This window comes from Apis laboriosa, unplaced genomic scaffold (genome assembly GCF_014066325.1).
Source record: "Apis laboriosa isolate Shangri-la unplaced genomic scaffold, ASM1406632v1 scaffold112_cov148, whole genome shotgun sequence".
NCBI lineage: Eukaryota > Metazoa > Arthropoda > Insecta > Hymenoptera > Apidae > Apis > Apis laboriosa.
In genome coordinates, this window is record NW_025220865.1 from 2,670,787 (window position 1) to 2,696,711 (window position 25,925).

The window sequence follows — 25,925 nt, forward strand, 5'->3', positions numbered from 1 at the left end:
ATTTAATTATTTAATTATTTAAATTATCTTTGATCTATTTTCAGAATATTTTTCAAATAATTATAAAATTTTCCTTTAAAAATGAATCTTTGAAATATTTTTAAGAAATCTGAATTGGTTTTCACTTTGAATTACTTTTAAAAATTGAAAAATGAAGAAGTTTCTAATTTATAAGAGGAAATTAGAAAGATATACGATGAATTTAATTACAAATTTCTTTCAATATTTCAATTTTTAAAAAGCTAAGGTAGCGCTGTGCGCATTTATAATTTTTATAAAATATTATAAATATTCTATATATCGTTAAAAAATTTTAAATTCATTTAAATTTGATAAATCCTAGATTATTTGTAGTTTTAGAAAATTAATGGCGGTAGCTACCTCTGCTTTAAACCCTTTCTTTTTTCAGGAAAAGGGCATGGATACTGTAAATAGTTCAATAATAGTATCAAATAAAATTATTTTAATATAATAAATATAATTTATATTGTTAGTAAGTATTATTTTTAATTTCAATGATTCTTTCACGTATTTTCTATTTTCTCTGAAATTAATTGAAATTTTATAATTTTATTACAACAAAAACAATAGAATAAAAATTATATATGTAATTATATATAATTTTATATATATATAGAAAATATAGTACGAAATATAAATAATGAAAAATAATATGAAAAAATGTTCAATATATAAAAGATAAAAAATAATTTAATAATAAACCATTTGGAATTACTACAACTACATAATAACATTTCTTTACAAATAATGTTAAGAAAATAGAAATGAAGAAATAAAACTGTCTGGTCTTGGAAATACTGATAACATAAGGAACCACATCGTTGGATCACGTATCACGTTTTGCGAGCACTCCTTTTATATCCTACTGGAAATAGAATGTCACTCTCTGTAGAAGATCTCAGCTCTTCCGAGTTGATGGTTATGTTTTCGTGCCATTTTTCTATTCTTCTTACAGTTATTTCATCCGGAAAACAATATCATGATTCTTTCAAATAGTAAAGGTGAGATATATTATTAAATTTATCAATTTGATTCCTATAAAAAAAACATATTTTTATATTTTTTGTATTTAAACATAAAATTATGTATTAAGCTATTTTTGAAATTTGTTATAAAATTAGTAATATTTTTTATTTATATATTACTTATATATTTATATTTATATAATATTTTTACATAATACGTCTTCCTAAGATTATAGGTATGTATTCTAATGTATTCTTCGAATTGGTGATTTTTGTCATTGTGAAATAAAAATAATCATGGCGATAAATAATAATTTTTCGATTCCAACAGATAAATAATCGATATTTACGTATTTGCATCAAACATATAGTTTATTAATTTTAACGTTTTTAATTTTATTTATATGCCATCAGTGAAATGAAATTTTAGAATTATGAAATTATTTTTATATTTGCAATAATCAGTTATCTTGAACAATTCAAAAATAATTTTATTTTCAGAAGCACAAGATCATAATCGAATTAAAAATTATCAAGCAAATTTATATAAACTTGACATCTACAACGGTATCTACTTTTGTTGACATTCGTTTCATTTATATGTACGTCTTTCGGATATTCTCACTGAATTTATCTCTGTGACCCAGTTCGTGTCTAGTCTTAATCCAGAATATTTTGCCAATACCTTTTGATCCTACCACATTTACAAGATTTTTCTTCTTATCAAAATGATATTATATTAATATAGCATATTCCAAATTTTAATTATAAAAGCATAATAATTAATATTGATGTATTTTAAAGAATACATATTCAAATACTATTTACAATTGAATGTTATTAAAAACATATTAAGAAATATATTATAATATATTTTTCGTGGATGTATTAAAATTAAAAAACCAATTCAGGAAAAATACATTTATTTATCGTACGTGTAATTACATTATTACAAACTGTTAAACTCATTTACTTAATCATTAATAATCATAAATATTAATTTACATAAACTCTTCTATAAACAAAGAAAGCTTCTTTTCCGGATGCAAGTCTCGCATCCTCGTCATTATCGATTTACCATTTCCGTTTCGAAATCCAGTTCGTTTTCATTCCCTTTCGATGTAGTTGTAAAAATAGCGCGATGTATACTAAATTGTAAGAGACTAGATTCATTTTATTACGCTCCAATAAAAATACAGCAAAGGAACGTTCGATTCCCCGCAATCAATAGCTACTCCGTCTTCGTTTGTTGCATTTGTACATTTTTCGAATTTTCTGTATGTCTCTTTTGCTGAATCCTTCTCTCTGACCCAGTTGAACTCTCGTATCACCCTGGAATATTTCGCCAATAAAACTTAGAAGGCCACCTGATTCCTACGAACATCCATACACACGTGGACTTTTTCTTTGCAAAAATTTTATATAAAATATTTTTTCGTAATTACGTATCAAAAAATCATAGTTTCTTTTTTAAAAATTTAAACAAAATAAAAAGAGGATTGTACGAAATCGTTAAAAATAAATCACTCGAAAGAAAGATTCTCGATCTGTCGATTACAATTCTAAAAAAGATAAAATAATTTTTAAGAAAAAACAGTTACTTTTATTTATAATTATTTAAAATAACAATTCTCAGAAAATTATTACGATAAAAATATTTATTAATAAAATAAAATAAAAGAAAAAAATTATCGAAATACTAAAATCTTGACTTAATTGATGAGATACGATTGCCTTTAATTGCTATCATATTTATCTTTCTTCTTCAAGGTTCGCAAACTCATAAATGTAAAACAGACTTACGAGATCTTTAAAGAGAGATAATCATCATTTATAGAAAACCTTAAACGGCGACGTGTCACGCGTAATATGATATCGACATAAATCAAATTTTTATTAATAGACCGTTCGTATATTTACGAGATCTCGAAAAGCCACATCGTTTAAAGTTAGAAAGTTTAAGGGGCCTTGATAATTTCGACTTATCGTATTACTTACTTTTGGCACTATGGTGGGTTGTCCGTTCCTGGAAAACGCGTTCGCAGAGTAATGCATTACGCTGCCATAATCGTATCCAATCCCGAACGCGTCGGTAGTTTCCTTTGAGGCTTTCTCAAAATTTCCGGCATGATCTAAATAAATATTATTTATGCTCATATTTAATTGCAATTTTAAAAAATAATGTATTATTTTATAATAATTCATAATATTTCATAATTAATTTAAGAATTCGAATAAAGTGATAAATATATAAGAAGAAATCAAAATTTTTTACAATTTTTTAAAATTCTAAATCTAATTTAAATTAAAAAGAAATTTAAATCGACGAGCAATGGTTATATTTTCAACATTTATGAGATACCTTGCATGATACAATTATTGAAATAAAATGTTAATAGGAAATAAATAATACATGATCTATTTTAGGAATATTAATATTAATTTGAAGCTTCACTTTCGAATGGAGAAAACTACTTACTGCGCAAAATATTATTCCATTGAATCGTGACATACTCGTCCCGTTCAAATCTGCTCTGCTCGTGCAGGAAACCAATGGCGTGCATCAGTTCGTGTATCACGGTACCTTTCTTCAATAAACACCCTGGAACCTGAAGATTCACGTCTTGTTTACCACCGATTCTTCCCACGCTGCTCCAACAACCAGTATTGCCAGCCGTGATCCTGATATAATCGCTCTCCTCACCGGTATAAGGTTTGAATTTAACACACGTGTACTTGTGGTAATCGTTCATTGCTTCGTAAATCAAGTTTCTCTGAGCGGTGTCTGTAATTCAATCCGATTAACAATTCCTTTTTTTTTTCCTTCTAGATTTTCATAAATTTATATCTATCCTGAAGTAGAATTAAAAAATATTATCAGATTATTCTGTTAATTTTTTTTTTTACAAAGAATTCAAAATTAAGGATAGATAAATTAAAAATAAACAAAATTAAGAATAAACGAAAGGACAATTATACAACATGGACAATACTTTTCTCAAGGAAAATTTAAATCCATGAAGGTAAAATTAAAGATGCCATTTTTTAAATTTCTATAATGAAACAAGAATTAATTAGAGCCGTCTTTTCTCGCTTCCAATGTGCGATATTACTCACCGAAATAAGGGCTAATCATATACGGCACCACGCCACCAGGCCACCGTGCAGCTTCCGCTTTAAGTCCGTTCTTGCCGAGCTGAGGCGGAAACAGGATATCACCCTCCGCATAGTTACCCAACTCTTCCGGGTTGCGGTCCCATCCCTCGTGCCAATTCGCTACAATGGCTCCAGTTTCGTTGTCCGGATTCCGATACAACATCTCGCCAAAATGTTGCAGATGAGCGATCACACCGTGAGGACTGTCCACAGCATTGTCGAAGATGTCTCGACGACGAAATGGCCAGGCTGATACCGAAACCAATAAAACGGAAAAAGAGATAAAGGATATACGATTCATAGCGAGTTGTATCGTATTCGAAAGAATATTTAGAAGCGTCTTCGCAAGGTGTTGGAACTGATTCCACTGACGAAAATTCACCGGTTCTCCCTGACTTTATACGCACCTGAAAAACCCCACCCGTGGATTTGCTCGATGCTTCCGCTTGATATGGAAACGATCGGGGACGGTTGGTGATAACTAGTGGACTTTGGGTAACAGGAAGTAGAGATTTATTCGTACGATTTCTCAAAGCTTTACGCGACATTATATTTTTGATGTATGGGATGATGGTCATGGAGGGAATCATCGAATGTCATCGGTGAGGTTGTAAATAATATCATTGATTCATAATTCTGAATCATTTTTTTTTTCTGTATACATTTGAGAAATTTTATAAGGAAGATTATTGGGTGATAGAATAAAATTTATCGAAGCATAAAAAATTTTTATATAAATATTATTTATATTTTGTTTGTCTCTGTTATAAAAAAATATTAACAAATTTATCTCTTTTTTAATATAAAAAAATATAAAACTGTATATATATATAATACACTGTATATAAAAGCTTTAGCATGTAAAACTATAATTTTGGTATTTTAATATCTTATCTTCTATATTTTTAATATATAATAATATTACTAAAATTTGAATATAATTTAATATTATAAAAAAAGTGAAATAAAAACAAAAAATTTGATTCTTTCTTTTTATATATCTTATTACTTATTATAAAAATACGAAATATATTACAATTTCCATGTGATTCGATTCTGAATATAAAAAAAAAAGAATGAAAACATTTACAAATGCGGAAGAGAAATTATGATTAAATTAAAAATCTTGATGGGTCATTTGAAGTAGTAAAGTATTATTTACATGTCGCTCTCTCACGTCGATTGAAATTAACATCCTCCTTCGCACTTTATTCAGATGCAAATCTCGTTGGATAACTCCTTCCTATCATTGCTATTCGATATTTTCTATAGACCTTGCCAGTTCCTTCATAACGATGACTATGAACTTCGAAGGTCAGTAATAAAGTCTTTCTTCTTATACCTCATCATATTCGAATTATGATACTTTTTTCTTTTTACTGGCAACTTTACATTGAAACATCATTGTAATGACGATCGTATATATCTGTCAAATTATCCTCTTTCCCGTCGAATCTTTTAATAGGTATTAGAGAATGTTTAATATGATAATGAAAATAAATATATTCAAATACTTATCTTTTTGCTCGATTTTTTATATATATATTAATATAATTGTTATAATTAATTCATAATTATATAATTATTTCATTTTAAAACAGTATTTTCATTTCTTCGTATTATATTAAAATTTTAATCTAATTTAGTTTTCAACAAAAATTTAAAATTTAAAATTCTTTTTGTAGTTTCAGTCTAGATTATAATTCGTTTAAGATAAAAAGAATTGTATCAAAGTAAAATATATTTAAAAAACCGGTTCAATATATACAGACTTATTTGAAAGATAAATTTTTACATGACACCCTTTTTGCTATTATACGAATTAGATAATTAAAATACTAACTTTCAAGTGATAATTTGCATTTATTAGGAACTTTATTTACATATACATAAATCGACATTTACGAAATTTAAAAATAATTCAAGAAAGAAAGAAAAATTAAAATTTCAGTAATTTTGTAAAAAGAATTTCCGATAAATTAAGAATAATGATTAATTAATTAATCATATGTACTAGGTATATATATATATATTATTTTTAAAATATATTAATATATTTTTTTATTTTATAATAATATATATATATATATATATTTTGATAAAAATAATTTTTTCTTTTATAATTACAGGAAAATAATATATAATTATATACCACAGGAAAATAAATATATAATTATATATATACTTGTATCATAAATAAATTTAATTATTTATGTTACAAGTTAAAATTTCTGATTAATATTCATTTTTTATTTATTTTTTATCTTTTTATCAAGTTTATGATTAAACATCAAAATATAATTCATAGATAACATTAAAATCTGTTTATAGTTTAATTTATTAAAATATGTTTATCATTATTGTTTAATCAAATCGTATATGGTGAAAACTATTCGTTATATATCTCTACAAAACTTTTATTAGGTTTAAGTTATTTGATGTAAAATTCGATTCTTAAATTCATTTATTCTTTTCAATTGCAATTTTTAAATTGCATATGTATATAGATGTCGTTATAATCGTATAACGCATGTTTCAAATTGATCAACCCGGCAAGTAACCTTGAAACTACGTAAATAACATTACCCTTTTATTAAAAATTCATTTAATATTTAATAATAATGACGCTCGATAATTCATGGCATATAATCAAAACTGCAGCTGCAGAGAATAAACATGAATTAGTGTTGTCAGGTCCGGCAATTTCTGAATTGATTCAAAAAAGAGGCTTCGACAAGTCATTATTTAACCTAGAGCATTTGAATTATTTGAATATTACACAGACATGTTTACACGAAGTGTCAGAAGAAATTGAAAAATTGCAAAATCTAACAACATTGGTATTGCATTCGAATGAGATTTCGAAGATACCTAGCACAATCGGGAAATTAGAAAAACTAAAGGTTCTCGATTGCTCTAGGAACAAGTTGACGTCTTTACCAGATGAAATCGGTAAACTTCCACAATTAACAACTATGAACTTCAGTTCGAACTTTTTGAAATCATTACCTACGCAAATTGACAATGTTAAGTTGACTGTTTTGGATCTTTCGAACAATCAGTTTGAAGATTTTCCTGATGTGTGCTATACAGAATTGGTTCATCTCTCTGAAATCTATGTTATGGGAAATCAAATAAAAGAAATTCCTACAATTATAAATCAGCTTCCATCTTTAAAAATAATAAATGTAGCAAACAATAGAATTTCAGGTAATTTCTTAAATGATGCCAAGTATATCCAATGTATTTTATATAATTGATCTGATTTTTTTTTTCTTTTATATAGTCATTCCAGGTGAGATCGGTGATTGTAATAAACTCAAGGAACTTCAGTTAAAAGGAAATCCATTATCAGACAAAAGATTATTAAAATTAGTTGATCAATGTCATAATAAACAAATATTAGAATATGTAAAATTACATTGTCTTAAACAAGATGGTTCTGTTAATTCAAATTCAAAATCAAAAAAAGGAAAAAAGGTACAAAAATTATCAGAAAGTGAAAATAATGCTAATGTAATGGATAATTTGACACACAAAATGAAAATACTAAAAATGGCAAATGATACACCAATAATTAAGGTTACAAAATATGTGAAAAATATTAGACCTTACATTGCAGCTTGTATTGTTAGAAATATGAGCTTCACAGAAGATAGTTTTAAAAAATTTATTCAACTTCAAACTAAATTACATGATGGCATATGTGAAAAAAGAAATGCAGCTACTATTGCTACACATGACTTAAAATTGATTACTACTGGTAAATATGAAAAACAATAGAAATAATTCAGATATATAAATTACATTTATTTATCTGATACATTTCATTAATGTCATGTTTAATATTTAGGAGATTTAACATATACAGCAAAACCACCAAATGAATTAGAAATCAAGCCATTAATGCGTAATAAAGTTTATACTGGTTCTGAACTATTCAAACAATTACAAACTGAAGCTGATAATTTAAGGAAAGAAAAAAAACGCAATGTATATTCTGGCATTCATAAATATCTTTATCTATTAGAAGGTAAACCTTACTTCCCTTGTTTGTTAGATGCTTCAGAACAAGTTATATCATTTCCACCTATAACGAATAGTGATATTACAAAAATGTCAATAAATACCCAAGCAATATTAATAGAAGTAACCAGTGCTTCGTCCTATCAAATTTGCAGGTAACATTAGAATTCATTAATTATAATTAATATTTACTATTAAATTAATTAATTTTATTAAAAATAATATTAAAATTAACATAAAAAAATTATTCTGATTATAAATCTATAAAGTAAACTTTTACTTTTTTTTTTATTAGGAATGTATTAGATCAATTTTTAAAGGAACTAGTTACTTTTGGTTTAGGATGTGTCTCAGAACAAGAAAATGCTTCAAATTATCATAAATTAGTCATAGAACAAGTAAAAGTAGTAGACATGGAAGGTAATATGAAATTAGTATATCCTTCAAGAGCAGATTTAAATTTTGCAGAAAATTTTATAACAGTATTACGCGAGTAATAAATTACTGTAAGTAATTAAATTGTTCTTTAATCTTGATCTAATCTGCATTTTTCTTTCTTAATTTTTTTAACTATTATTTTTTTGATTGATAACTTGTAAATCTAAATTATTTTCATATTATTACTTTTTCATAAATAACACATTATTTTCATATGCCAAATTGTAATTTTTTATTTGTTACTCTGTGAAAATCTTAAGATAGTATGCAATGTATATAATATTTGCATATTTTATACAGAATCTTTTTGGTATGTATCAATATAATTATATTTTAATCATAATATTTTTATACTGAGATTTGAATCTATGTAAAAATAATAACAATAAGTGTTTTATGTTATGAAAATCAAAAACTGGAAAATAAATATTAAAAAAAAAAAATTTATTATTTATATTTTGACTTATGTTTTATTCTTCATAAATATATATAGAAGATTATAATTTCCTAAATGTTAATAAAATAACAATTTAAACTTTCTTTAACTAATAAATATTAATGCGTATATTTTAATATATTTTATTTGTTTTTAAAATCTGAAATACATATTCGAAATTATTATTAGATTTTATAAAAGATGAAAATCACAAAATCATCATTTGTCACTACAAATCATAAAATTTGATCACTATACATTTTTTTGTGTACAACATTAAAAATATCTTATATAGAATAGAATGATTAACCGCAAATTCAAATATCGATGAAAAACCGCCATTTTATTGGCAGCTGACGACATTGGCGCTGTCGTATCGCGAATCATCCCATAGTAAGCCGGTGAAGAATTCTCATCTGTTTTTATAAATATTGTACTTTGTTTCGTATATCTCAATGCAGTGCAAACTATAAAGATTATCTAAGTGAGAGGTTTTTGTTCATTTTAATAAACATAGTTGGTGAAAGTTACATTTCAAAATATTTAACGACAAGAAGAAATTCGCACGAATTCTGAACTTTCCAACATGCGCGAATGTTTAAAGTGTTAACATGGCGCCGAAACATGACTGGTCATGACGGGGGAATGAGAACGAAATTTTTGAGGTTAGTTGATCATTTTGTCATTTAAGTAATGTCGTATATCGTAAATTTGTCATATAATTAGTTGTATTAATATAATAAACATTACAATAGAAATGTCTATTACATATATTCCACATAATTTAGTTATCATTGCAGAAAACACGTGTCACATTGTATAATTTATCAGTTGTTTTTATAATGATTTAGCAGAACGTCTTGATAGTAATAATAGCTACTTTATAAATATCACTGAACAAAAGAACTTGTATTAGACTTTATATTACTGTATTTTTTATCAATTTTGTCATAGATATTGTAAATTTCATAGATTGATGCAATATTATTGAAATTTCTTGTATTTTTTATTTTTTATTATTATTTTTATATGAAATTTTCATAATGTGATAGATCTTTTATCTTTTATTTTTATCTTTTCTTAATTTCTAAAAACTTTATTTAGTTTTAAAATACTAAAAAATTTGTATAATAATAAATAAATTAATACAGATGAAAAAATTTTTTATGCGCATCAATAATTTTCTAGTAATAATTAATATATATTAAATTAGTATAATTCATACTATATATTTTATTCATACATAATGACTTATATGATTATAATATTTTATATTAATGGTTATTATGATAAAATATATATATATATATATATATACACAATTATTATATATTATATTATTATATACCATATAAAGAACAAAAATATTTATTAAATATTTTCTCAAAATTTTATATATTTTTTCCATTAGATTTATATGTTATAGATACATCAATGAACAATAAACTATGAAATACATCAAAAACTACAATATACACAATTATGATAAACTGAAATATATTTTTAGTATTACATTAAAATATTTAAAAATCAATCACATTTAGTATACTTATTAATTTTTTCCTAATGCCATTCTATAATATTTATTTTTCAAAAAAATTATTAAATTATACGCATTATTTAAAAATATAAAATCAATTATTATATATAAAAATATACGAGATCTATTGGATTAAATTGATATTTGTTTAAATATTTTAAAATTTTAACTGTAATATAATATAAAATACATAAAATATATATTTCTTAAAATGTATAATATGTATATTTGTTATTATTAAAATAACTGTTATTGTTGTTATTAAAATAAATTTTGACTAGCATCATCTATTTTTTTGTTATTTATCAACTCAAATGCAAATATGGCACATTTAATTAAATCAATTAGTAAATATGTAATTATATATTTGTATGTAAAGGATAATAAATTAGGAAGATTAATTAATCACATTTAATCTGAATATATGCTAAATAAATGCAATAACTTAATTCAATTTTGAATGTTCCTGTCTTTCCTTGAGATCAATAATACTTAAATTGATACAGGAAATATATCCATGTAACAATGAGATAGCAGCTTTAATAAATGCTATGGGAGCAGAGAGATACATTACCAATCTAAATAAACTTATACCAACAACTGAAATAAAAATGTATATTTTACAATATTTAGTATAATATCTAGCATTGTTAATATGTACAAAACAAAATATATATAGTAACTTACAAGTAGGTCCTTCAGTAAAAAAAAGGAGATATAATGCAGCATAAAAGGCTTCATTACCAGCACACATAAAAAATAAAACTTTACGATTAGTGTAATACAGCCTCATAATTGGATTTTCAGACATATCAATAAATTTATGACTTGTTTTTCCTTGTAAAAGAGACCTATAATATATTTTCTTATATTTTTGTGTAATAATATTATGTATATCTGAATAAAATTTCTTACGTATGCAAATATATCCAGTGACAACTAATATCAATAGCCATACTTAATTGAAACCAAAATGAGTAAGATGGATAAAATGTACAGAGTGCAGCTAAAAGACACATGGTACCAATACGATCAGTTAATTGATCAAGCATAGCACCAAATTTGGTGCCTTGATTAAAATATCTTGCTGCATAACCATCTATTGCATCTAATAGTGCACTAATAATATAACACCATGATGCAATAATATAATTAGTTGTCATGAAATAAAAAGATATGATAGCCAAAATCACTCTGCCATAGCCTGTTAATATAAACATTATTCATTATTCATTATTGTTATTATTATTTATATTATTTAATTGATGAAAAATAATTATTACGTATAATAATATAATATTATTATACATTATTATATTAGATACTATTAGTATTCATTAATTATATTTGATTTTTTATAATTTTATTTAGAGAAGAAATTATTTATTATAGCTTTTTTATATAGACATTATATTTGTAAAATATATTTTAATATTTTTATTTATCACTTAATATATTTCTTAACTTATTATCAGTTGAATAATATTCATTTTTTATTTTACTATAAATAATAATAAAGATTATATAAAAAAGCTACTCTTTAAATTAGTATAAATCAATACAGGAAGACTTTAAAATGCTATGCTATTAATCTTATTTTTATCATATACTTTATACAACAATAATCATATAATAAACTTTTTATGTTTTTAATTTATATAAAAATAATTTTTATGACATTCATAAAAGATTAAATATAAAAATTATTCAATATATCATAAAGAATAATAAAATATATATATATATTTTTTATTACCTTCAAAAGAAAATTCATTAATATAAAAAAAAATTGTTATTTTATAGATATAATTTTTTTTTTAATTAATTATATAAAAATCTTTAAAATTCTAAATTAATAAAAATAAAATAGATTTTAATGTCATATACATACACATATACATATAAAAATATTTATTTTATATAATTTTTTTTTAACTTTAGAATTATTTACTTTTTTTACTTAATTTAAAAGTGAATTGTATACAAATTTATTATATTAACATTATGTTAACAATATATTTTTTAGTTTGATTTAAAAAACTAATATAAAAATTATATAAAATTTGTTATATAAAAAAAATAAAAATTAAATACAAATTATGTGATATTAAATTTTTGATATTAATATTTATTTACCAATAATATTGGGCACAAATAAGAAAATATTCTCTGATTTTGTCATTTTTTTTTTTTTGTTTGTAATTATCTTTCACTGTTATCTGAAATTAAATATAAAATTTAATTTTTTTAATTATAGTATCTTTCATTAAAAAAATTCAATTCAAGAACTTCGTAATTATTTCACTTTTGTACACTACCGATTTCAAGTTTAATCTAAATTACTGTGGAAAAGAGTATAGACATCCTACAACGTCAATGAATGGTAGAATCGACAATCATATCGCTTTGGGATTCGAGTTCGAGATGTATCGATTCCGGTGACGCATATAGTAATCACACAACTAGCAGTGTTGTATCTATTACTATTTTCGCCTAAATTTATTTGCATCATATGAGATTAAAAAAATAATAATTTTTATAAAATACAATATTTTTGTGTGTGTGTATGTGTTTGTATGTATAGATATATATAATTATACATTTAAAAAAAAATTATATTTTATCTTAACTATGTTATAATTAAATTACAAAGATTCAAATAAATTTTAATTACAATTATTTTTTAAACATGATGATTTTTAAATAAATCTGCTTTTATCATATTCATAAAATCTATTTTATATATTTAAAAAAAAAATCATAGTTGTAAAAAATATATTGACACATAGTTACGTTCCTGAAGCCAGACGACATTTTCGGAGGCTAAACGGCTGGTCCGCCGTTTCTCTGCGCAAAAGCGATCGTTTATTGTGTCGCGAGAAAACTGTCGGTACAGATTTATGTCAATTTTCCTTAACTTTTTTCTGATATAACTAACTAAAAATAATATTCATTAACTAATAGTGAAGTCAAGTGAAATGTTTTAGTGTTAAAATTGTTTAACCGTACGGTTGGATTTGGACGTCGTGCAATGAAGTTTAGGGTGGACTACTTTCCATTTACTGGAATACAATTAATAATGTATTTAAAATAAATCTCTCAAAAAAATTTTACTATTTATTTTTAAATTAAATATTGTAAAAAAAGATCATTGTCGTAATTTTAGTGCCATTGTCGAAAAGTGTATAACCAGAAGTAACATTATGCGATCGATAATTCGCCGACGATTTTGGAATACGCTTCAATGATCGGATCAAATACTTATGATTTTGTGTAACAATTCTTATTGTCAGTGAAATATTTTAAAAGTGATTTCAGTGTCTTCCAAAACTTGTGCACAACAAAATAATAGCAAGAACAAAGTATATACTTGTTGGTATGTGTACAAGCAATGCCAGAAACAGTGTCGTTTGGGACAAATACGTTTTTGCGTCTTCCATCCGTATACGATTGCAATATCATTACAAGTAAATTGCATTTCGTATGAAAAAAAATTTACAAGAAACATACATGAGAAAAATGTGCATTTTAATATCGTTAGCGGCCATTTTGAACTTATGAGTATCTCGAACTACGACGATTATCAACCTCGTCTTATAATTCCAAAATTGAACCTTTTTTTTTTTTATGTCTTTCAATAGAGTACAAAAGCATAAAGAGCTTATTTGTCATGTCATCTGAAAATATTTATTATTTTCTTTTTTTAAAATGAAATTCTAATAAGTGCTACAGAAAGCATTCCATTCATTTTATATTTTATATTTTAATATATATCTACTATATTATAATCCTTAGTACGAATTTGAATACATGTTCAACCATAATAAAAAATTTGTTCACGAACGAAAGAAGTAAATAAATTACAAATTCTCATTTATTCTTTATTATTTATGAGAAAGTAACAAATAATTCCAAATGAGCATATCAATTATTAAATGATATATAAGTAAAATAACTTTTTTCATTATTTCATTATTTTTATGTTTTTCCTTCAATAAATATATGATTTGAATATAAGATAAATATTTGCTTATTATACAAGCAGTACAGTTTCAATTTTTTGAAATAACGTACTCTATAGTCGACAGTTGTAATTAGAGGTGACAAGTAGATCTGAAATAACCTCAACAATGAAAAATCGTTGATATCAAAATAGACATATGAATTATGTTTTCAAACTTATCATACGTAAGCAGAAGTGTATAAATTAATTAAAAATATATGGAGAATCATTAAAACAAAAGTTGAAAGACAACAGTTTTCTGATTGATCGACAGTCACGACATTAGATGGTGGACGGTGCCATTTTTATCACTTTCATAGCGCGCATGGTACGCGCGGAAAATTGAGTATATTAAAAAAATTATCAATTGAATCTCACGGTTTAAATACAAATAATTATTATTGTTTATGTATGTATATTTTTCGACTTCAATTGTATATTAAAATTGTGTATAAATTAAATCGATTAGGCTTAACCTAATGTGACGGTATAGTGCAGAATGCTTTCGTTTACATGGACGTGATGGTTTCAATAATTTCATAAATAAACAGAATCATCAAAATTAAAGTGATACGATATGCAAAAATTACAAGTTATTCTCTGTAATCAAATAAAATGGGTCGTTAGACCTTAAAATCACCAAAGAAAAATGATAAAAATATGAGCACAGCGGATATAACGCTGTCAGTTTCAGTCAAAATGGCCCCAGGGCCAGAACATCGCCAAGAACCAATAGCACCTGACAAAAGTGCTGAAAATAACAATAGTGAAATCTCTAATGAAAGAGATAATATTGAAAATTCAGTGATAGTTGTTGAGACTGTTAATAACCAGAATTCGAATACAGAATGTGCTTCAACGAACACTGACATCAATTCAGATTCGACAACCCAAAGTGTACCAACTTGCATTACTTCTGACAATAAACAGGTGAGTTAACGATATAAGGAATCCATATAAATAAGATATGTATTAATAGAATAGAATATATAATACTATAAAATCATTTTAATCATTTATATATAGATGTATATGATATGTATAAGAACATTTATACATATATATGAAGATCATTTGAAATATATTATTGAAAGATATAATTTTTTAAGGATATGAATTTAAAAAAATAATATATATAATTATTAGTTTATATAATATTAATTTTTAAATTCTTTAATATTATTTATAGACAAAAATATATATATATATATATATATATTTTCCAACATTTTTAATCATTATATTATGTTAAAAATTTAACATAGATGTTTATCTTAATATTTATAACCTAAATTATAATATAAGTTTTTTAATCAATAATTTATAATCTATAATATTTTTTTAAATTCAAATTTAAATTATTTATAATATGTAATATATAATTATTAAATATATTTGTTCTTATACATTCAAATAAATTGAACATTTGAAATCCATAATAAATGTTTTAAAAGTTTTTATTTTAATTATAAATTACTTATATTAATTATACAGACAAATTTATAGAAATTAGTTTTATGAAAAGTTTTTATACTCAAAGTTTTTATAATTGATAATTTCAATATTATTTATAATAGCACAAAATATTAATGAATATTTTATACTTTTTCATGAGGAAATAATATAAAAAATTTAATAATCATTTATTTATTAATTGTTACATTTATATATATAAATGATAGTATAAAATATACATTAAATTTTTAAATATTGAAAATATAATTTTTATGATTAATATTATCAAATTTAAATTTTATAATATATTTCTGATATATTTATGTTTAATGCAACAGAATAGCAATTAACGTCTTTACAAAATATAATATAAACATAATAAAAAAAAATCAGTGATTGAATTAATTAATCGTAACGTAATTTAATCCTTAAAATAATTTATTATTTTAAAAAAGTGAAATAATATACATTCATAATTTATAATTATATAATATATAATTTTTATGTATAAATTTATGCAACTTTAAGTATACAATATAGATTGACAAAGAATAATGAATAAAGACATCAAAGGGCCCTTTACTTATTACGATCCTGGAATGGCCGTATTCTCAGTGTAATGGCGGCGGCCATGGTGAGAAGAGCGCGCCGCGCCCGCTCGTTACAATAGCATTTAAATCGGTAGCGTATTTTTGATACTGCCGATAATATTTCTTGTGAATAGTGATAGCATATCATCGGCTACGTTTATCATATACTCAAATGTGCAAAGTCTCTACGTAACGGTGCTATATTGTGGAACTTCAATTCGACGGAGCAGAGACGACTGCAACCGACCCAGGTGCCCTCTAAAAATATAAATTCCGTGCCGGCACTGCCCAGCAGATTTTTCCTTCGTCTGTAAGTCACCCCGGTATCTCGTGTCTCAATTAGCTAATCGCGACCCCCTATCGATCTCTGGACAAGCCCAAACTCATTCTTGGTGTGTGTCCTATTTTAATTTACGAGCGAAGGTAAACTCGCTATTGGCTATCCTTTTCGCATTTCCAAGGACTTACGAGTATTCATTAACAGTGCTTTCTAAATCTTCAAAGACGATTGGTTTGTATTGTTCGAAGATGAAAGCACGTATTAAATTTTTTGTTCTACCAAGAAAATTATTTAACATTATAAAACGAATGATAATTTTCTTTTTCTCTTTTACTTTTTTAAAGGGGGGGGGGGGCGAAGAATGATAAGAGTTTATTATTAACCTAACTGTGAAAACGTATAAAGTATTACATTGTATGTATGACGATTCACGGTCAATAAATTTGGAAAGGTTTGTTATCTCTATAAAAACTACATATTCTGGGATTAATCATTTTTAATTTTTTTATATGAAATATTGAAAAGAAATTTATTATTATATGTTTTGTCTTTTACAATATTTGTGTACTGTTTTAAGAATGAAGAAAGAAGACTGCAGTAGTCAATTATTTTTTTATGTGGGCAGCCATTCTGATAAGATATTTTGCTTTGAATGAAGCTAGTCAGGTTACCGCAAGGCAATGTTAGTCGAATTACTACGAAAATAAATGACACATCATGTATAATTTTTTGCAATATTTTCTACTTTATAACTTATAGGTGGAAAATATTCTGTAATAATAATATTCATGCATTATTTTGTAAGTAAATCAAATAAAAGTCTATATAGACTTATAATTTTTTGCTGTTATATAAACAGTTATGTACATTTTAGTACAATAATGTTATATATTATTTGCAATGATTGGTTAGTATTATAAATACAATGAAAAAAGAAAACATATTGTTATTAAAATATTAAAAACTTCAATAATTTTATATATAAAAATTAATGATTATGAGATAAATGAGATATATATTATATATATATCATTTTTATGATCAAAATATATATAGATTCATGTGTTTAGATAAGTTTAGAATAATATTAATTATGATATTAGTGTATATCATTTATATTAATATACTTTTTTCTATGTGGTCTTTATATTTCTTCATAAAATCCAATAAGTGAAACCTTAAATTTACTCTCTGAATCTATCTATATCTATGCTTATCTATCTTGTTGTCTAGTTTATATTATGGTGTTTAATCTTACACGTAAAATTAAATGTTTTAAAATAAATATATTTTATTTTATAAATTTTTTTTTGAAATATTTATGTGTGTTTATCAATTGTGATAATAAAATCATAGAAATTTTTAATAACAATTAACATTTTTGTAATTAATTAAATATAAAATATTTTATATTGAAAAAATTTTTATATTTTATAATTTTATAATATAAAATTTATAAGTTTTAATATAGAAGATAAATATTAAGACAATATAAAAATAATAAATAATATAATAAAATGATTTATGGGAATCATAAATGTCCTAAATATCCTTGAATTTCTTAGTATATCTTTAAATGTATTCCTACTTATGGTTTACTCCTAAAGTTTAGATTGAACTCTTGGCACACTTACCATATTTGAATCAACATTGCCAAATATGTTCTTGCACTATGTATAGGTAACAAACAAAGTATTCACATACATTAAATAATTAAAGCATTATAATATTTAAATTGAATTTGATATAATATTTATATAATATCAACAATTTATATATTTATTTATAAAATTAATATTATTTTAATATTGTAAGAAAATCTATTCCATTTTAACTTATATAATAGTTTTTGTTTAATAAGAGTATGTTTTTAATTTATAATTATATTATTTTTTTGATATTTTTTTATAATTATATTTAATATGATTTTTAACTTTTTTTATAAAGATGGTTTTTTATGTTCTTATAATATAATTACATATGTTTATAGTAAAACAAAATTTTTTAATTTTTAGGAAGAACCAGCTACTTTATCTACATTAAATGAAGGTGAACTACGTGCACTATTGGATGAAGCTATAACTTATAAGTGTCCAAAAGATCGTGAAGGAAAATCAAGTCTTTTTAAAGTAAGCTTACTAATAATTTTATTCCTTATATATATTATAATAATAATGTGATAACTTATATTTTAGGAGTTACTTCAAGAAGCAGAAGCTGATGAAACTGAGGAAGGTTGTAGAATAATAACTAATTCACGTTGTTTACCTGGATCAAATCGTAGAAGACATAAAAGAGATTCTGTATCTGAGAGATTAACACATGGAGGCTCATTACAAAATTTAGCACAACCTATTACTTCAGAATTTGATAGTAGTTTTGCTTATTTAACATCTGGATCTAGCTATACTTACGGAGGAAACAGGAGAAAAAATAAAAAATATACAGGATCTAATGTATCTGCAAGACAAAGAGAAGGTGGTTCATTACCCTCAAATGTTAATGCATCACACAGTCTTGCTTCATTGGCTAATTTAGATTTATTATTTGATAAAAAAGTATGTATATACATATATATATATATATATCAAACATTATTAATAAAAATTTTTAAGAATAAATGATTAATTTTTCAATATTTCTTTTTTTAAGAAGGGATTCTGTGAAGAAAGATCAACATATGATTGGACTAATAAAGAAAAATCTAAATCATTAGACAAACCATCATATAATAGTACAAAAAAAGAAGAAAAAGAAAAAGATAAAAAAGATACAAAAAAAGATTTGTGTGAAACTGAAGTTGAAGTACGTGAGAAACGAGGTAGCAAAGGAAAATACGGGACAAATGAAATGCTTGAATCCGATAATCCACCACCAGAATATAAGTCAGATTATATGGTGATTGATTTAGGTGATGCTGAGGTAATTTATAATTAAAATAATATATAATTGGGTAAAATAATTATAACTGTATGTTATATTTTCTTTATTCATATTTATTTATTTTGATGTTTATTATTTTAGGTGGGTACTATCAGTGACAGAAATGTGGGATCCACTTTAAGTGGGGTTCAGAGACCTCACGCATTAGACACAGAAGATGATGAAGGAATTGAAATGAAAATTATTGAACCTCGTAGACCTCAATATATACCACGCACTACTTTTGACATAGCTCAAACTCCTGTGGATACTACTATAGATTTTTCTCTCCGTGAACATAGCGGAAAGCAAGATAAATCAAAAATATCTGTTAATGGTACAGAAGTAACTGGATCCCTCTCTTTTCAAACTTTTAATAGTGTGAAATGTGGTATTGGTGGAAACAATTCTAATACTAGTCAGGGTAAAGTAATTCCAAGTTTATGCTCCATGATGTCTGCATCCTTACAAACACAAAATATCACAATGGGTAGGTGATATATTAATGAAAATTATTGATAAAATAAAATATTAAAATAATAAAAAAAACATTTTATTTTATATAATATTAATATTTATTAGATTTTTTATTTTTAACAAATTAAAATCTGTAAATTTTGCACAGAAGGTTCGAGGTATACAGCGCATACTACTGGATCTGGAGAAAAAAAATCCTTAGATGAAAATGGAAATCCAGTACAATATAATGGAGAACGAAAAAAACCTAGAAGAAAGCATACTCAAGAACCTAATGTTATTGTATATAGTGCTGAAAATGTTGAAGGACATCGCAACATTGATGATATTGAAATTTTAATTAATTTTATTGAAAATAAAGAATCAAAGAGCAAAAAAGGAAAGCCAGGTAATCCAGTAAGAGTAAAAACTAGTTCAGGTGCAAAACCAAGAAGCAGAGAAAAGGATACTAAAAGGGAACAGTTACCAGCCAAATTACAGAAGTCTAATTCACTTGAAGAAATATCTAAGACTAAACTTGAAGATCTTACAACAGAGAAAAGCATCAGTTCGAGTGGTGCCAGTAGTATATCGAGTCAACATGGTAAATATTATTTGTAAAAATTTATTATTTAAGTAATATTAAAACATTAAGAGTTTGTCATTTAAGTAATATGAAAATTTATTACGAAATTTATTTATGTTTGAATTTTTTATATTTATGCAAACGTTATATTTGAATTTTTTATGTTTGTATCAACAAAATTTATTTATCCTTATACTTGAACAGGTACAATCAATGTTGCCTTACGTCGTGCGAAACAAAGAAGCACGGGAGACCCAGCTATCGATAGTCGCGGTGATAGACGATCTTGGGGAACAGAAGAAGGTCAGTCTATATATTGTAATGATACCGGAGATGATTATGCTAGTCGTCGAAATTCCAATAAAAAAATCAATCCAGAGCCTGAACATGAAACAGAATTCCTGGTAGTTACGAAAAAGAAAAAAAGTAAAAAACAGAGAAGAAGTTCCAGTGGAAGTAGAGCGCAGAATTTAACAACATCTGGATCTTATCTTCAAAATTCAAGAGGATTCTCTAATGAATATAGAACACCACTTTCTCCTGAACTTAGAAGAAAATCTGCAAGTAGTATGCCACCAAGGTAATTAATAATAACTTTCTTTTAATTTCTTTTATATAAATAACAACATAAATATAATTTGCAATATAATTTATAAAGAAAATCAAGTATTTTATTATTATTTATATCATACTTTTATTAATTTATTTATTATTTGCAGTGATAAATCAGACAGTAGTGATTCTGATTCTGTCCATTCATTACCAGTCACATCAAACACGTCCAAACATAATTTATCAAAAATAGCTACCTCATCTGGTGGAACGCCGCAAGCTAGTTATGCGGATATAGCTCGTATGGCAACTATTAATATGACTCACAATTCAGTGTTAAATATGTCTACAATAGTTCCAAATATGTTAAATCCATCTTCATGGCCTAGTGTGCCACCTAAGACACCCTCGGAACCAGATAAAATTCCTCAAGATTATTATCCTAGCTTAGACGAATTACAACACTCCGATAGAAAAACAAGGCAACATAATTTCACCCATTCAAATCATATTTTAAACTTAAGTTTTGAAAAACCACTTTCACCAACTTTGACAAAAATGAAAAATTCAACAGAAAGAAAAAAAGCTGAAGCTCAAGAAGAAGCTATTAATAAAAATATACAAGTTATTAAATATGTACAAGATATTGAAAAAATGCGTGAAAATTTAACACAACAAGAACAAAAAACTGTAAATTTTAATAATCATAACACAACATCGAACGAAGTTTCAGTAACGAACACAGTGCCATCAAAACTTGGCAGTGCAATAATAAATTGCAATCCTGATTCTGATAACAATAATTCCAGTTGCAACAATGTTAATAATAAGGAGACAGTTGTAAATACAAGATGTAATAATCCTCGAGCACGCCGAGGAGGTTACACACAAAATAATCAAAATGTACAGAATCAAGTACCATACGAAGATCAACATTTTAAGAAAGTTGGATATACACTTTACGATGAAAACACAAAAAAACAGAATATTGAAAATTTTAATATACATTGTGAAAATAAAAATATTTTGGGTACTGGTTCAAATGATGAAATTGAATCGCAAAAAACCAATGTAAATAATCCAAAATCAGTGCAAGAAGTGCAAAATATTGATTCAGATGCTAAGTTGACAAAAAATGAAAAATCGACAAAGACTACAAAAGAACCAAATATTAATATTAAGCATGAAACAATTAAATCAGGAAATGCACATTCTGTAAATTCGAAACAAGAACAACAAGAAGATTCTAAATTGAAAAAAGCAAAACAAAATTTCACAGATAAAGATCAAACGCAAAAAACAGAATCACAAATATCTAATAAACAGAAAGTTTCGAGGCCTGCAGTTATATTACTAGATGAAACTTCATCAGATGTTACTAAGAATAGTGAGTTGCCAACAGAACTTAGATTCGGATTTGAAATTAACGAACAACTTTTATTATCAGAAGATTCGACGACCGAAGAGACCTCAAGTGCCACTTCTGTATTTCCTTCTGTAGTTCCACCACTTATAAACAAACCACCTTCTAATTTTGATAGATATCCTCCAATATTTGATAAACACATGAGATGTGATAAATTTACGCCTAATTTCATGCAATCTCCAAATACGCATGTAACTCAACAATCTTTGCATCCGGTGATGGTACAACGATTACCGTGTATGGGTTATCCTCCAAGATTTCCTCCTCCTACATGTCTACCACCACCACCTACACCTCCGCCAGGAATAATGGAGAAATATCATCATCAACCAAAAGAAGATTTTTCTATGCTTTATGTAGCACCTGAAGAAGACGTTAATATACAAACATACAATCATGATAAAATCGTCTCATTTGTTGGTTTAGGTAAATATATTTTATTTTAGAGTTTTATACAATGTATTTTAAAATTGATGATTAATCGTTTGAAAACAATCGAAAATATTTATAAAGTTTCGATCGTTATAATCATTTTTAAAATAATTGGCTTGTAATATTTTTAATATAATTAGCATCTTCAATAACGATTTATGATTAGATTATAAATAGGAAATATATATGTTTTATAGTATTCAAATTATTAATTATAATATAATAAATAATAAAATAAATTATTAATAATTTATAATAATTCAAAATCTTCTTATTTGTCTCTTTTTGTTGATATAGCATGGGACGCTGTTATGAGAGAAATGCCAGTAACTGCAGGTGGTCGTATACAGTTCTACAGTGGTCAGTGAAATGGGCACTAAGAAATATGGGGTAAATAACACATTAACGTTTTTGTACCACAAAATTACCTCTATTACAAGTTATTCGTTATAAAACTGTAAACAGCCAGAAGAGTCTGCTAATTAATACAAGATCGAATATATATCTAAATACAAGCAAATCTGATCGAGCCTGTATCAAAAAAGTTACATTAACTTTTGGTTTCGATCGTCAAAGCTGTACTAATTTTTGAGTCACATCATCAATGATAATTCTGTAAAGCCAATTGGCGCAAAATGTGCCTCTAAAGCTAATGTATATAATAGTCAATCACCTGAAAAAGACAAGGCTTATAAATTGTATGTGTATGTTCTGATTGTACATACATTATTAAATTACAAGGTACCTTTGAGAAGGTTGTAATGCAATACTTAAGTTTCAGTATTGACATTTGATACAATTTGACTGAAAATTCGTGACACATTTTGCTTCTTCAAAGCATAAATATTAAATTTCTTGTAAAAAATGTGAAAATTTAAGTAGTCTTATATAAGTTTCAAAAAAAAAAATAATAAAAATAAAAACAGATTGCTTTTTGGACCAGAGTTATAAAAATATTACAATTGTGAAACAAAAAAGAGTTTAAAAATTAACTGAAACATGATCATCATGAAACAGATTTTTCGAAAACTGCATGTGCTGTGACAATGGTTAATGCTGATGCCTTTAAAGAATAAGAAATACATCTTAGACCATTGTAATAAAGTTTAAAGATAGTTGAAAAAATCCTGTTATGTTAACTATAGCAAATTAAGATCGTCCATTGGAAATATTATTAAACTATATAATAATTATCTTAAATAGTTACAAGCAGAGATGATCTTAAAACAACATCTTGAAAACGGGGATTGTTGCAGCCATCAGTGAGTCTTCAAGGAAAACTTTAAAAAGATTAAACATAAAAATAGTGGTTGCTAGATTGTACTTTATTTAAGACAAATACTAAAGAAAAGTAAAGAAAGTTATAAAGATGTGTGAAGTGTAATGGAAATAGTGAATGTAAGTGTGTTATTAAACACGTGTAAAATATTTAAAAGTAGTGTGATTGACTTACAACTTTAAGGAGTGGTTTCTTCCAGCCGCGACAGATATTAGTTTACGAAATTTAAAAGAAGGAAAAAAGAAAGAATCATAAAAACTTTGATTTTTGCAAATATTGCGCTCAAGATCATAAACTGGTTAGAGACAGTGAGAAAAGTGCGAATGTGTTGGAAAAAAAAAAACAAAACAAAAACGCTAAATTTTTACACAGACTCGCTTATTTAATGAATAATTAACTATTAATTATTGGTAATGATAATTATAATAAAGTACTTGCTTGTGATCATAAAGTATGATGGTATGAATGCGTATAGTGCATCTAGATACTCTACTAGCTGATGTCTAGTTTAGTTTGAATATTTGTGTCTTGAATTCTTTTGGAATTTTTCATGGAATTGTGTTATCCTCTGAATATGCAAAAAAAAAAGAAAGTAACTAATACACTTTATGATTGTTAACGATTTACAATAAGAAAAAAAACTTAAACGAGTAGTTAATCAAAAAAAACAAAAAATGAATTTAATATGATTCTTTTTATGACGATATTATTCGTCAAATAGGAAGACTACCTCCCATATATTTTACTTTTCGATAGATGATCAAAATAGTGACTTTCTGAATTGAATGAAAACCTCATATATTTGAAACCAAAAACATAAATAAATAAAGTTTACAGAAATTTATCACCTTCGAATACAATAAGAAAAAAACTAATTAATTATCATAGACAAGTTTCATATGAAAGAATAAAAGTGTATTTGTCTACTTAGATTCTTATAATTAATAATTATTATTATTAATTATTATTAATTATTATTAATTATTATTAATTATTATTAATTATTATTGTTGTTATTACTATTATTATTGTTATCATCATCATCACCATCATCATCATCACCATCATCATCATCATCACCACCACTACTACCACCATTATCACCATCATCATTATTATTAATAATAATCATCATCATCGTCGTCGTCGTCGTTGTCATCATCATTGTCATCATCATCATCGTCATCATCATTATCATCATCATCATCGTCATCATCATCATTATCATCATTGTTATTAATATTAATATTATCGTTATTATTATCATTATTATTAATTATTATTATTATTAATCATTATTAATTATTATTATTATTAATTATTATTATTATTAATTATCATCATTATCATCATTTGCATCAT

At 25.1% G+C, this 25,925-nt stretch overlaps 4 protein-coding genes and 1 long non-coding RNA gene across 11 annotated transcripts in view; 3 read left to right on the top strand and 2 right to left on the bottom strand.

Moving 5' to 3' along the window:
• Positions 1–244: 244 nt before the first annotated feature.
• Positions 245–4,447, top strand: LOC122711697. Of its 2 annotated transcripts, none has more exons than XR_006346152.1 (5): positions 245–493; positions 777–1,022; positions 3,533–3,699; positions 3,817–4,009; positions 4,324–4,447. It is a non-coding gene; the product is annotated as an uncharacterized LOC122711697 (long non-coding RNA). The 2 variants fall into 2 exon arrangements; XR_006346151.1 differs by lacking the exon at positions 4,324–4,447 and adding an exon at positions 4,113–4,252.
• Positions 1,884–4,834, bottom strand: LOC122711687 (zinc metalloproteinase nas-13-like). The gene is made up of 4 exons (XM_043930699.1): positions 4,104–4,834; positions 3,466–3,771; positions 2,985–3,118; positions 1,884–2,318 (listed from the first exon to the last, which is right to left on the bottom strand). The coding sequence occupies exons 1-4, from the start codon at positions 4,441–4,443 to the stop codon at positions 2,211–2,213; spliced, it is 888 nt and encodes a 295-aa protein (XP_043786634.1). The 5' UTR covers positions 4,444–4,834; the 3' UTR covers positions 1,884–2,210.
• Positions 4,835–6,681: 1,847 nt separating this feature from the next.
• LOC122712773 (leucine-rich repeat-containing protein 47-like) lies at positions 6,682–8,793 on the top strand. The gene is made up of 4 exons (XM_043932656.1): positions 6,682–7,352; positions 7,429–7,905; positions 7,996–8,323; positions 8,464–8,793. The coding sequence occupies exons 1-4, from the start codon at positions 6,764–6,766 to the stop codon at positions 8,663–8,665; spliced, it is 1,596 nt and encodes a 531-aa protein (XP_043788591.1). The 5' UTR covers positions 6,682–6,763; the 3' UTR covers positions 8,666–8,793.
• Positions 8,794–10,802: 2,009 nt separating this feature from the next.
• On the bottom strand, positions 10,803–12,943 carry LOC122715049 (CDP-diacylglycerol--inositol 3-phosphatidyltransferase). Its single transcript, XM_043936954.1, has 4 exons — positions 12,719–12,943; positions 11,498–11,786; positions 11,270–11,433; positions 10,803–11,182 (listed from the first exon to the last, which is right to left on the bottom strand). The coding sequence occupies exons 1-4, from the start codon at positions 12,762–12,764 to the stop codon at positions 11,028–11,030; spliced, it is 654 nt and encodes a 217-aa protein (XP_043792889.1). The 5' UTR covers positions 12,765–12,943; the 3' UTR covers positions 10,803–11,027.
• A 1,586-nt stretch (positions 12,944–14,529) lies between these two features.
• Positions 14,530–25,925, top strand: part of LOC122715027 (probable serine/threonine-protein kinase DDB_G0282963) — an 18,713-nt gene continuing 7,317 nt past the window's right edge. Inside the window, exons 1-10 of one of the 6 annotated variants that reach the window (XM_043936906.1) lie at positions 14,530–15,515; positions 18,926–19,039; positions 19,106–19,468; positions 19,563–19,832; positions 19,935–20,322; positions 20,458–20,892; positions 21,079–21,454; positions 21,594–23,278; positions 23,582–23,674; positions 24,488–25,014. In XM_043936906.1, coding sequence (XP_043792841.1) covers positions 15,246–15,515; positions 18,926–19,039; positions 19,106–19,468; positions 19,563–19,832; positions 19,935–20,322; positions 20,458–20,892; positions 21,079–21,454; positions 21,594–23,278; positions 23,582–23,652 — 3,972 coding nt within the window. In that variant the 5' untranslated portion in view covers positions 14,530–15,245 and the 3' untranslated portion in view covers positions 23,653–23,674; positions 24,488–25,014. Of the gene's footprint in view, positions 15,516–18,925; positions 19,040–19,105; positions 19,469–19,562; positions 19,833–19,934; positions 20,323–20,457; positions 20,893–21,078; positions 21,455–21,593; positions 23,279–23,581; positions 25,015–25,925 lie in introns of those variants that run through there. The other 5 variants (XM_043936941.1, XM_043936912.1, XM_043936898.1 and 2 more) reach the window with 5 other exon arrangements.

Excerpts from the sequence above, each read along its gene's own strand:
- LOC122712773 (XM_043932656.1), top strand. The coding sequence starts at position 6,764 with ATGACGCTCGATAATTCATGGCATATAATCAAAACTGCAGCTGCAGAG. Across the intron at positions 7,906-7,995 it reads CTTAAAATTGATTACTACTG|GAGATTTAACATATACAGCA; the intron begins GTAAATATGAAA and ends TTTAATATTTAG. Across the intron at positions 8,324-8,463 it reads TCGTCCTATCAAATTTGCAG|GAATGTATTAGATCAATTTT; the intron begins GTAACATTAGAA and ends TTTTTTTATTAG.
- LOC122715049 (XM_043936954.1), bottom strand. The coding sequence starts at position 12,764 with ATGACAAAATCAGAGAATATTTTCTTATTTGTGCCCAATATTATTG. Across the intron at positions 11,434-11,497 it reads CACTGGATATATTTGCATAC|GTCTCTTTTACAAGGAAAAA; the intron begins GTAAGAAATTTT and ends AATATATTATAG. Across the intron at positions 11,183-11,269 it reads TTTTACTGAAGGACCTACTT|TTGTTGGTATAAGTTTATTT; the intron begins GTAAGTTACTAT and ends TTTTTATTTCAG.
- LOC122711687 (XM_043930699.1), bottom strand. The coding sequence starts at position 4,443 with ATGAATCGTATATCCTTTATCTCTTTTTCCGTTTTATTGGTTTCGGTA. Across the intron at positions 3,772-4,103 it reads TATGATTAGCCCTTATTTCG|ACACCGCTCAGAGAAACTTG; the intron begins GTGAGTAATATC and ends ATTGAATTACAG. Across the intron at positions 2,319-2,984 it reads AACCCACCATAGTGCCAAAA|GGTGATACGAGAGTTCAACT; the intron begins GTAAGTAATACG and ends GAAATATTCCAG.